Source organism: Lolium perenne, chromosome 5, assembly GCF_019359855.2.
Source record: "Lolium perenne isolate Kyuss_39 chromosome 5, Kyuss_2.0, whole genome shotgun sequence".
NCBI lineage: Eukaryota > Viridiplantae > Streptophyta > Magnoliopsida > Poales > Poaceae > Lolium > Lolium perenne.
In genome coordinates, this window is record NC_067248.2 from 169776619 (window position 1) to 169788494 (window position 11876).

An 11876-nucleotide genomic window follows, 5' to 3' on the forward strand; every position below is an offset into this window, starting at 1 on the left:
CTTCATTGTCGGATCTTGTGAACTGCCTAACATGATCAAGATCATCTATCTGTAATTCTATATGTTGCGTTTGTTGGGATCCGATGAATAGAGAATACTTGTTATGTTGATTATCAAAGTTATGTCTATGTGTTGTTTATGATCTTGCATGCTCTCCGTTACTAGTAGATGCTCTGGCCAAGTAGATGCTTGTAACTCCAAGAGGGAGTATTTATGCTCGATAGTGGGTTCATGCCTCCATTGATATCTCGGGACAAAGGATGTAAAGTTCTAAGGTTGTGGATGTGCTGTTGCCACTAGGGATAAAACATTAGTGCTATGTTCAAGGATGTAGTCATCGATTACATTACGCGCAATACTTAATGCAATTGTCTGTTGTTAGCAACTTAATACCGGAGGGGGTTCGGATGATAACTTTGAAGGTGGACTTTTTAGGCATAGATGCATCTTTGGATAGCGGTCTATGTACTTTGTCGTAATGCCCAATTAAATCTCACTATACTCATCATAATATGTATGTGCATGGTCATGCCCTCTTTATTTGTCAATTGCCCAACTGTAATTTGTTCACCCAACATGCTGTTTATCTTATGGGAGAGACACCTCTAGTGAACTGTGGACCCCGGTCCAATTCTCTATACTGAAATACAATCATCTGTGATCTTTTCTTGTTTTCGCAAACAATCATCTTCCACACAATACGGTTAATCCTTTGTTACAGCAAGCCGGTGAGATTGACAACCTCACTGTTTCGTTGGGGCAAAGTACTTTGGTTGTGTTGTGCAGGTTCCACGTTGGCGCCGGAATCTCTAGTGTTGCGCCGCACTACATCCCGCCGCCATCAACCTTAAACGTGCTTCTTGACTCCTACTGGTTCGATTAAACCTTGTTTTCTTACTGAGGGAAACTTGCCGCTGTGCGCATCACACCTTCCTCTTGGGGTTCCCAACGGACGTGTCAACTACACACATCAGAGGGGCACCAGGGCGCCGTCCCCATCGGCCGGCGCGGCCAGGGGTCCACCCGCGCGGCCCTGTGGTCTGGGGGCCCTGGGCCTCCACTCCGTCTCCCCTTCGGTGTTCTGGTCTGTCTCGGTGAAATAAGATGTTTGGCTTTCGTTTCGTCGAATTCTGAGAATATTGCCCGAACAGCCTTTCTGGAACCAAAAACAACAGAAAACAGGAACTGGCACTGTGGCATCTCGTTAATAGGTTAGTTCCGGAAAATGCATCAAAATGATATAAAGTATGGATAAAACATGTAGATATTGTCATAAAACTAGCATGGAACATAAGAAATTATAGATACGTTTGAGACGTATCAGATAGCGAGAGTGAAGTTTTTAGGGAAGAAAGGAATGAGCTTGATGAAATTTTCCTTCGTCAACCTATTCTTAAACATGACTTGCCGGTTGAAGATCTAGGTACAACACCACCACCAAAGGAAGATCCTGTTTTTGATTTAAAACCGTTGCCTGATAATCTTAAGTATGCTCATATTGATGATAAGAAAATATATCCTGTTATTATTAGTTCTAAGCTTTCAGATTTTGAGGAAGAAAGGTTATTGGAAATATTGAAGAAACACCGAGGAGCTATTGGCTACACTCTTGATGATTTGAAGGGGCTTTCTCCCGCTATTTGCCAACATGCCTTCAATATGGAAGATGATGCAAAGCCTGTTGTTGAACATCAGCGTCGTTTAATTCCTAAGATGAAGGATGTGGTAAGAAATGAGGTATGAAACTTCTTGAAGCAGGTATTATATATCCTATTGCTGATAGTAGATGGGTTATTCCTGTGCATTGTGTTCCTAAGAAAGGAGGAATAACTGTTGTGCCTAATGATAATGATGAGCTCATCCCTCAAAGAGTAGTTGTAGGGTATAGAATGTGCATTGATTTTCGAAAAGTTAATAAAGTTACTAAGAAAGATCATTACCCTTTACCATTTATTGATCAAATGTTAGAAAGGTTATCCAAAAATACTCATTTCTGCTTTCTTGATGGTTATTCTGGGTTTTCACAAATTGCTATTAGAGCTAAAGATCAAGAGAAAACAACTTTCACTTGTCCCTATGGAACTTATGCTTATAGGCGTATGCCTTTTGGTTTATGTAACGCTCCTGCTACTTTTCAAAGATGCATGTCTGCTATTTTTCATGGATTTTGTGAAAAGATTGTAGAGGTATTCATGGATGATTTTTCTGTCTATGGGAATTCTTTTGATAATTGCTTGCGAAACCTTGATAAAGTTTTGCAGAGATGTGAAGAAACTAACCTTGTTCTTAATTGGGAGAAATGCCACTTTATGGTTAACGAAGGAATTGTATTGGGACATAAAATTTCTGAGAGAGGTATTGAAGTTGATAGAGCTAAAGTTGAAGCAATTGAGAAGATGCCCTATCCGAGGGATGTTAAAGGTATTCGTAGTGTTCTTGGTCATGCTGGGTTCTATAGGAGATTTATTAAAGATTTCTCTAAGATTTCAAAGGCTCTTACTAATCTTCTTCAAAAAGATGTACCTTTTGTTTTTGATGATGATTGTAAGGAAGCTTTTGAAACTCTAAAGAAAGCCTTAACAACTGCTCCAGTAGTTGAACCTCCTGATTGGAACTTACCTTTTGAAATTATGTGTGATGCTAGTGATTTTGCTGTAGGTGCTGTTCTTGGACAGCGAGTAGATAAAAAATTGAATTTTATTCATTATGCTAGCAAAACTCTTGATGTTGCTCAAAGAAATTATGCTACAACTGAAAAAGAGTTATTAGCTGTAGTCTTTGCTTGTGACAAGTTTAGATCTTATATTGTTGATTCAAAAGTTACAATCCATACTGATCATGCTGCAATTAGGTACCTTATGGAAAAGAAAGATGCTAAGCCAAGGCTTATTAGATGGGTACTTCTTTTGCAAGAATTTGATTTACATATTATAGATAGGAAAGGTGCTGATAATCCTGTTGCTGATAATTTGTCTAGATTGGAAAATATTGCTTATGATCCTGTTCCTGTTAATGATAGTTTTCCAAATGAACAATTGGCTGTAATAAAGGTGAGCTCGCGAGATAGTCCTTGGTATGCTGATTATGCTAACTTTATTGTTTCCAAGTACTTGCCTCCAACCTTTTCAGCTCAGCAAAGGAGGAAATTCTTTTATGACTTGAGGCATTATTTTTGGGATGACCCACACTTATATAAAGAAGGAGTGGATGGTATTATGCGAAGATGTGTTCCCGAATATGAACAACAAGAGATATTGAGTAAGTGTCATGGTAGTGTTTATGGAGGACATCACGCCGGAGATAGAACCGCGCGAAAGGTTCTACAATCAGGTTTCTATTGGCCAACTCTCTTCAAAGATGCAAGAAAGTTTATTTTATCTTGTGATGAATGTCAAAGGGTTGGTAATATCTCCAGACGCAATGAAATGCCTATGAACTATACTCTTGTTATTGAACCATTCGATTGTTGGGGATTTGACTTCATGGGTCCTTTCCCTTCTTCAGAAGGTAACACTCATATACTTGTCGCTGTTGATTATGTTACTAAATGGGTGGAGGCCATACCCACAAAAAGTGCTGATGGTGAGACTTCTTTAAAAATGCTTTTAGATATTATTTTTCCTAGATTTGGAGTACCTAGATATATTATGACTGATGGAGGTTCTCATTTTATTCATGGTGGTTTTAGAAAAACTCTTGCTAAATATGGTATTAATCATAGGATTGCTTCCGCTTATCATCCTCAAACTAGTGGGCAAGTAGAATTATCAAATGGAGAAATTAAATCTATCTTGGGAAAGACTGTTAATAAATCTAGAAAGAACTGGGCTAGTAAGTTGAAGGAAGCACTATGGGCTTATAGAACTGCTTATAAAAATCCTATGGGTATGTCCCCTTATAAAATGGTCTATGGAAAAGCTTGTCATTTACCTTTAGAACTAGAGCACAAAGCTTATTGGGATGTAAGAGAACTTAATAAAGATTTTAAACTTGCCGGTAAGGAAAGGTTGCTACAATTGAGTTCTTTAGATGGATGGAGAAGTGAAGCTTATGAAAATGCTAAACTCTTTAAATAGAAAGTTAAGAAATGGCATGATAGAAGAATTATCAAAAGAGAATTTAATGTTGGGGATAAAGTCCTATTGTATCGGTCTCGTCTCAGATTTTTTGCAGGGAAATTGCTCTCAAAATGGGAAGGACCATACGTCATTGTGGAGGTGTATCGTTCAGGGGCAATTAAAATTAGTTCTCTGCAAGGTGATGCCACACAAGTAGTGAATGGACAAAGGCTCAAGCACTATATTTCTGGAGATTCTTATAATGAAGATGTTGATGTTATTCGAGTGGTGACTCCGGAAGCTTTCATCAAAGGTCAAATTGACAGTTCTGCAGAGTTCTACTTTGAATAGGTAACAGTTCTGGTAATAAAAAGTCCGTGTTTAACTTTCCGAACAATGTTTTTGCTATTTTGGGAAAATATGAAAAATTACGAGATCGAAACGGAAAGGAGGAGACGCACGAGGGCGTGCCCCCATAGGCCGGCGCGGGCCCTACCCTGGCCGCGCCGCCCTATGAGGACGGCCCCTCGGAGTCCCTCTTCCAATCGTTTTCGACCTGGTACTTTCCTTTTGTCGTGAAATTTTTTGCTATATAATCCCCCGGACCCCTGGAGGTCCGTATATCGTTTTCTCGTCATGTTTTGTTTCGAGCTGTTTTCTGCCAGGATCTGTTTTTGATCTAGAAGCACCATGGTCTCCAACAACAAGGGCAAAGGGCTTTCGGAGGAAGATATTCAAGATCCCGAGTTGAAAGAAGAAGCCGCCTGTGTTGTTGATGAGTTTTGTGATAATTATCGAGCTCTGAGGAAGGAGGTGGATAGACTCCTTGAGGAGAACACCAGACTTCGCAGAATGCTGGAATATTACTCAATTCCCATCACAAGGCCACCACCGCCATCTTTAGATAACAATGAATCTTTTCGAGTCTTAGTGCAGAACAGCTAAACTGAGAAGCTGAAGCTGAAGGAGATCTTTAAGAATCGCAGGAACGGGCCACCATCACCGGCACCTGAGGAGTAATTCATCATTGGCATTGGCACCCCCTTGGTTTGTTCCAATCTTGGGGGAGTGCCGTGGTATCACATCATCACTATCTTTTACCTTTTTACGGTCAAGTAGTGTCATATCATGAGTAGGGAAGTTATCATATAAGATGGTTGCAGTATGGAAGTATCTCTCTTTAGTTGGTTATCTATGTATCCCTTGGTGTGAGTTATCGTTATGGAATATTAATGAGAAGTTTTATCATTTACATATTGCACACCTTATTTTAGTTTGCAATCTCTATTATGTGATTGATCTTGTTGTTAGTATTGGTATCACTTTGGGAGCATTGATTAAATCTATTTGGTTTTGGCAAACATAGCATTGGTCAATAGCAACAACACTTTGAGTTTAAGTAGAAAAGAGGAAATATATGTAGATATGTTATTTCATTATCTTTCTTGTTAGCTATTAGCTTAGTATTCTGAAGTTAAAATTGTTTGTGCTTACAACAAAGATGCATTATTGTTTCTATCACATGTATATTTGTTTGTTTCCCTCAACTCTTATGCTTGCTAATCAACCTTGCTAGCCAAAGACCTGTACTGGGAGGGAATGCTTCTCGTGCATCCAAACCCTTAAACCAAACCTATGCCATCAGTCTCCACCATAACTACCTATTATGTGGTATTTTGCGCCATTCTAAGTAAATACTTCATGTGCTACCTTTAAACAATTCAAAAGTTATTATCTCTTATTTGTGTAAATGTTTTATAGCTCATGAGGAAGTATGTGGTGTTTTATCTTCCGATCTTGTCATTTACTTCTGAAAAACTTTCACTAATGGACTAGTGGCTTCATCCACTTATCCAATAATTTTGCAAAAAGAGCTGGCAACGGGGTTCCCAGCCCCAATTAATTAACTTTCATTAATAATTCTCTTCACATGGTTTGCCCTGATTCATCAGTAAGCAACTTAATTTTGCAAATAGACACTCCTCCATGGTATTTGAAATGTTGGAAGGCACCCGAGGATTCGGTTAGCCATGGCTTGTGAAAGCAAAGGTTGGGAGGAGTGTCATCCTTAAATAAACTAAAGTACATGTGTAAACAAAAGAGAAGAGGGATGATCTACCTTGCTGGTAGAGATAACGTCCTTCAGGGGAGCCGCTCTTTGGAAGTCTGTTTGGCAAGGGGGTTAGAGTACCCACTACCATTCGTTGACAACAACAAACACCTCTCAAAACTTTACTTTTATGCTCTCTATATGATTTCAAAACTTAAAAAGCTCTAGCACATGATTTAATCCCTGCTTCCCTCTGCGAAGGGCCTATCTTTTACTTTCATGTTGAGTCAGTAAACCTATTTCCCTCCATCTTAAGCAAGCAATTGAGTTGTTGTGATCCAACCATCTATATTGTGATCTATTTAATCATGCCTTTTATTCTTCCTTGTTTAGTACAAGTTTTATCTGAATCAATATAGCTTTGAAAGTTATCAATGATTATGAGGAGATTATTATGATTGAGTATGCAAGTTTTGTTGTATAAGCTTTAATATAAGAGCGCTGCTCGACAGATAAGTACAATCTGATAATTGTTCTTTGACCAAGAACGAAGTTTGCCATCACTAATTATGATTTCCTATGCACCTTTATTTGTGATTTCCTTCTACCTGTTTCAAGTTGAATTATACGAGGAAGTTGTTCACTAGAATGTCTTGTGAATTAATATGATGCTTATTGTCCGTATTTTATTTATCGACTCTTCACTCCATAAACATGTGGTCTTGTTTACTGAGTTCAGTTTCGCTTGGGGACAAGCGAAATCTAAGCTTGGGGGGAGTTGATACGTCCATTTTGCATCACTATTTTATATCATAATTTACTGTTATTCATTAATATATTTCATATTTGGAGATGATACTTATGTTATTTCACCTATTTTGCATGTTTCGTGATTATTGGAGAATCATTCACCGGAGTCAGGATTCTGCTGGAAAAAGCACCGTCAGAATGCAATATTTCTGGAGATCAACAATTGACGGAAATTACACCGAAGATCTTATTTTTCCAGAAGAATGAGCCAGCCAAAAGGAGGAGCCGAGGAGGGCCGCCATGGCCCCCCCATAGGCCAGCGCGGGCCCTGCCCTAGCCGCGCCGCCTTGTGGGGAGGGGGCCCACAGCCCCCTTCGGCCGCCTCTCCTTCGCGTACTTCATCTACCCGAAAACCTAAGGTGCTAGGGATAATCGCGAGGAGACACAGCCGCCTCTACGAGGTGGAAAACACCAGAGAGAAAAGAGCTCTCCGGCAGGCTGAAAGCCGCCGGGGAAATTCCCTCCCGGAGGGGGAAATCGACGCCATCGTCACCGTCATCGAGCTGGACTTCATTGGGATCATCATCACCATCATCTCCACCACTGACACCATCATCTCCACCGCTGCACCTCGTCACCGCTGTAACATCTAGGGTTGAATCTTGATTGTTTGATAGGGGAAACTCTCCCGGTATTGATTACTCCTTGTTATTGATGCTATTGAGTGAAACCATTGAACCAAGGTTTATGTTCAGATTGTTATTCATCATCATATCACCTCTAATCATGTTCCATATGATGTCTCGTGAGTAGTTCGTTTAGTTCTTGAGGACATGGGTGAAGTCTAAATGTTAGTAGTGAACTATGTTGAGTAATATTTAATGGTTTGATATTTAAGTTGTGGTGTTATTCTTCTAGTGGTGTCATGTGACATGATACTTCACCTTTATGGGCCTAGGGGAATGCATCTTGTATTCGTTTGCTAATTGTGGGATTGTCGGAGTGACAGCAACCTGAACCCCCGTTGGTATATCGATGCAGGAGGGATAGCAGGATCTTAGAGTTTAAGACTGTGGTTAGATTTATCTTAATTACTTTCTTGTATTTGCGGATGCTTGCAAGGGGTATAATCACAAGTATGTATTAGTCCTAGGAAGGGCGATGCATTAGCATAGGTTCACCCACACAACACTTATCAAAACAATGAAGATTAATCAACTATATGAAGCGAAAGCACTAGACTAAATTCCTGTGTGTCCTCAAGAACGTTTGGTCTTCATAAGTAAACAAACCGGCTTGTCCTTTGTGCTAAAAAGGATTGTGCCACTCGCTGCAACTATTACTCTCGCATTTTATTTACTTGTACTTTATTTATCTGCTATATCAAAACCCCCTGAATACTTGTATGTGAGCATTTACAGTGAATCCTTCATCAAAACTGCTTGTCAACACCTTCTGCTCCTCGTTGGGTTCGACACTCTTATTTATCGAAAGTACTACGATACACCCCCTATACTTGTAGGTCATCAGTGGGGATACAACCTCGATGACACCTTCAAGAAGGAGCACGGCGCCATCGTCAGCATCGTCGACATTGTGTGGCCGCCACCGTCAGCCAAGGGTTTCCCCCTGTTCAGAGCCCACCGCCGACCAACCCCACCAAACCACCGGAGGGAGTCCGGGGCCAGGGAGGTGGGAGGATCAGCAACAGTCCAGATCTGATGCCGGAGGCCCGATGAGGCAAGTTCTACACAAGGCATGCACCCGCCGCCCCTTCGCCGTCTACACGGCCGAGGAGCGCAGACCGTAGCACTGGCGCCCGGCACCTGCCGCCAAGTCGACGATGCCCCACCCCGCGCCCAAGGACACCGCCCTGCATCCATGGTCCCTGCGCGGCCTCAGCACCCAGCCACCAGCCACCACTCCCATGCGCCAACGAGGCCGGGCCGAAGAGGAGAGCGAAGGGAGGAGGGCTAGCACAACGTCCCAGCTATGGAGACCCCCGCTGGCTGCCTTCCTCCCCGCAGCCACGCGCGGGGGCCCGAGAGCAGCGCCCCGCCGCCCCCATCACCGGCGTCGCACAGCCTTGCCGACGACCGCCTCCAGGGGTGGCGAGAAGGGGAGAGGAGATTGGGGGAGGTAGCGGCGGCGTGATTTAGGGTTTTCTCCCCCGGTCGCGAGGGAGAGAGAGCGGGTCTTATAACCCCCCTGTGTTCGTGTGCCTTTGATCTCTCCTCCTAACCAACAATACATAAATGTATCATAAAAAATGTGAGTTGAATATTTTTACAAATTCCGATTTTGTGTAATAATTATTGTGGCGTACAACCCACACCATTTTGTTAGTCAAATTTGTGGTCAAAGTTTAACCTCGGAATACTTGATGCCATGTTAATATGGGCTGAAGAAGCATATACTGTAGTGCTTGCAGATGAATGTTGAAGTATTATCGACATTTACTACCCAAACACCGGCCAACTATATCTTTCTGCATGTGTCTAGTGGTTTGAAGCTGTGATGAAGTTGGCACCAACAAAATTAAATTCATCTCTGGCTGGTATACGTATACGTAGCCATGTCTAGACACTACACGTAGTCCCAATTCGGCTTGTATATTGCCATTTGTCACCCTCTCCACTACAAAGAAAATTAAGAAATAACAAGCAAACAAGCAAACACGTCAAATGTTTTTGGACCTTCCCATATAAAACATTCTTAAAATTTCTCAATCCAGGGAAGTCAACAGAAGCAACCGAAATCAAGGCGCTTGAATTCTGTAGTGCACTGCCGGCTGCATGTGCACGTATCTCCTCGGAAAGCTTAATTTTGTGTATTTCTTTTTAAGGTATATTGTATATAGTATTCCCACCACACATGCATGCATACGGACTTGGTCAATCACATGGTGTGATATCTACCAGTATTGTAGGTACTTCATGGCGTATAGCAGTAGTAGTACAAATTAATAGTCTTAGTTGGCAGTGACAAGTAGTACTACGTACCTGTATTAATTCAAGTCCCTTTCAAGAAAAAGGAGAAAAATGTTCTTATGCTTAATCTAACAACTTTAGCTGTTAGGCTCTAGTGCCGGCTATCTGCATCTGCTGACACTAATGGACGGCCGATAATTTGTTTTCTTTCCTAACACTTCACTATCACACGTACGGCGTCACATAATATGGACAATAACAAGTCTTCGACAACTGCACATTGCAAGTGACAAGAGATTTTTCTATGATTGGAGGTCCGTTTTTTCTTAGAAGATAAAAATCATGCACAGTTACAAGCGGCCTACCATCCATAATTTGGCAGATTTTATCTACACCGCAAGATGTCAGTAAATACTACTCTCTCCTGTTCATAATAATAAACTCAACTTTGTCTAGATGCACATGCAGCCAGTGTAAAAAATTAACTAGATATATACGAATTTAGATAAAGTGCAGTCCATTAATATGGACCGGAGGGAGTACCTTTATTAGATTACTGTAATGTCATCGTATTCATATTTTACATATTTTACAGACAAATATTTCAAGATAAGAAAACACAATTAGATGGTAAAATATGATGTGCTCAATGGTACGGTCAAAATTACATTCAGCAAGTTCCAAGCATGAGCTTACCTAAAAAGACGTGTGGAGAGCGACTTTGGGAAGTGCATGAGATGTGGCTATTGGTAGTTGATTATGGTAGATGAACAAACTATCAGATTTATCACGGAAGCAAGCAACGGTATTGGGGAAGTGCTGCAGATAGTCATAACATTCATTTCTTATATCAGAAAGAAACTTTGGCAGTCACTCGAAAAGGAGTTGGGTAAGGAGTTGGTGAGATGGTGAGATACTGAGATCAGACTAGGGAAATCTACAAGGAAACATGCATGAAGCACACATGTAAAATATTACCGAAAGAGGTGATATATAGTCACCACATCAGCAGAACTTCAGAAATAGACCCTGTGAGGACAGGAAACTACAAATGTAGCTTGTCCTACATGTAGGACGTTTAAAAAAATTGACACCAACATTTTAACGTTTAATTCTGACAAAAATGTAGATGTTGTATTCTACCAATGTGTAAAATCTCAGCTCAAAAAGCTTGTATTTTAGGCCACATAAAAATGACAAAATCGGACAATATTTGGAGGTTTCAAAACCTGCAATGTTCACTACTTCAGATTTCCAATTTTATTATTCTTCCAGTATATATGGTATTTCAAGTTGAAATTTTACAGGTTTGTAGAATGCACCATTATCTACATTTATGATTTTTTTAAAATGTTCTGAAATTGCAAAATATTGTTTTAATTTTTTTTAAAACATCCAACATATAGGATGGGCTACAAAACACCACACACTCCCGAGAGCACCTGGTACTGTGAACTTTGAAATAAATATGGTTATGCACATGCTGGGTTATACTCTTCTTTATAAAAAAAATCTGAAAATCTTATTTTTTACGGTTTTGTTAATTGAGAATTAACTTAGCTCTCAGTCGAGTTCTACACCATTAGATTTGCATCACAACTCACGTATTTATGAATTATAATTTGGGTTGCAACTGAGTTTTTTCCGTTGCAATTGAGGTTGCAACTAAAAAAAGTCTCGTCTCGCTGTGATTCATGCTAATCATGAGTTGCAACATGAGCTAAGTCCCATTCGACCGAGAATTAGTCATACCACCTTTTTTTTTAACTCATACTATATATCCTACATAAATTTCCCGGGAAAAAAAGTCTATTGCAACCTTGATGATAAAAAAAATCGCTTAATTTCCAGGACACTATTTTTCTGTACGACACAATTTGTGTCATGTTTTCAGAAAAAAAAATGCAGTCATGTAAAAGACACAAACAAGTGGTTATTTTTAAATTTAATATAGTACCTTTTTATGAATTTATGTTCATCCGGAAGCATTTGTTCCCGGGAGCCAACCCGCCATCCTCTATTATCATCAGCGCTAATCATGTACATATATAATATTCGTGCCATCCGGATTTTGAGTTTTCAGGTATC

The 11876-nt window shown here is 40.4% G+C and overlaps 1 protein-coding gene across 1 annotated transcript in view; it reads left to right on the forward strand.

Moving 5' to 3' along the window:
* LOC127303746 (probable indole-3-pyruvate monooxygenase YUCCA10) overlaps nt 1-8580 on the forward strand; it is a 61337-nt gene extending 52757 nt beyond the window's left edge. Inside the window, exon 5 of the mRNA XM_051334451.1 lies at nt 8381-8580. Coding sequence (XP_051190411.1) covers nt 8381-8580 — 200 coding nt within the window. The remainder of the gene's footprint in view (nt 1-8380) is intronic.
* Nucleotides 8581-11876: the final 3296 nt, after the last annotated feature.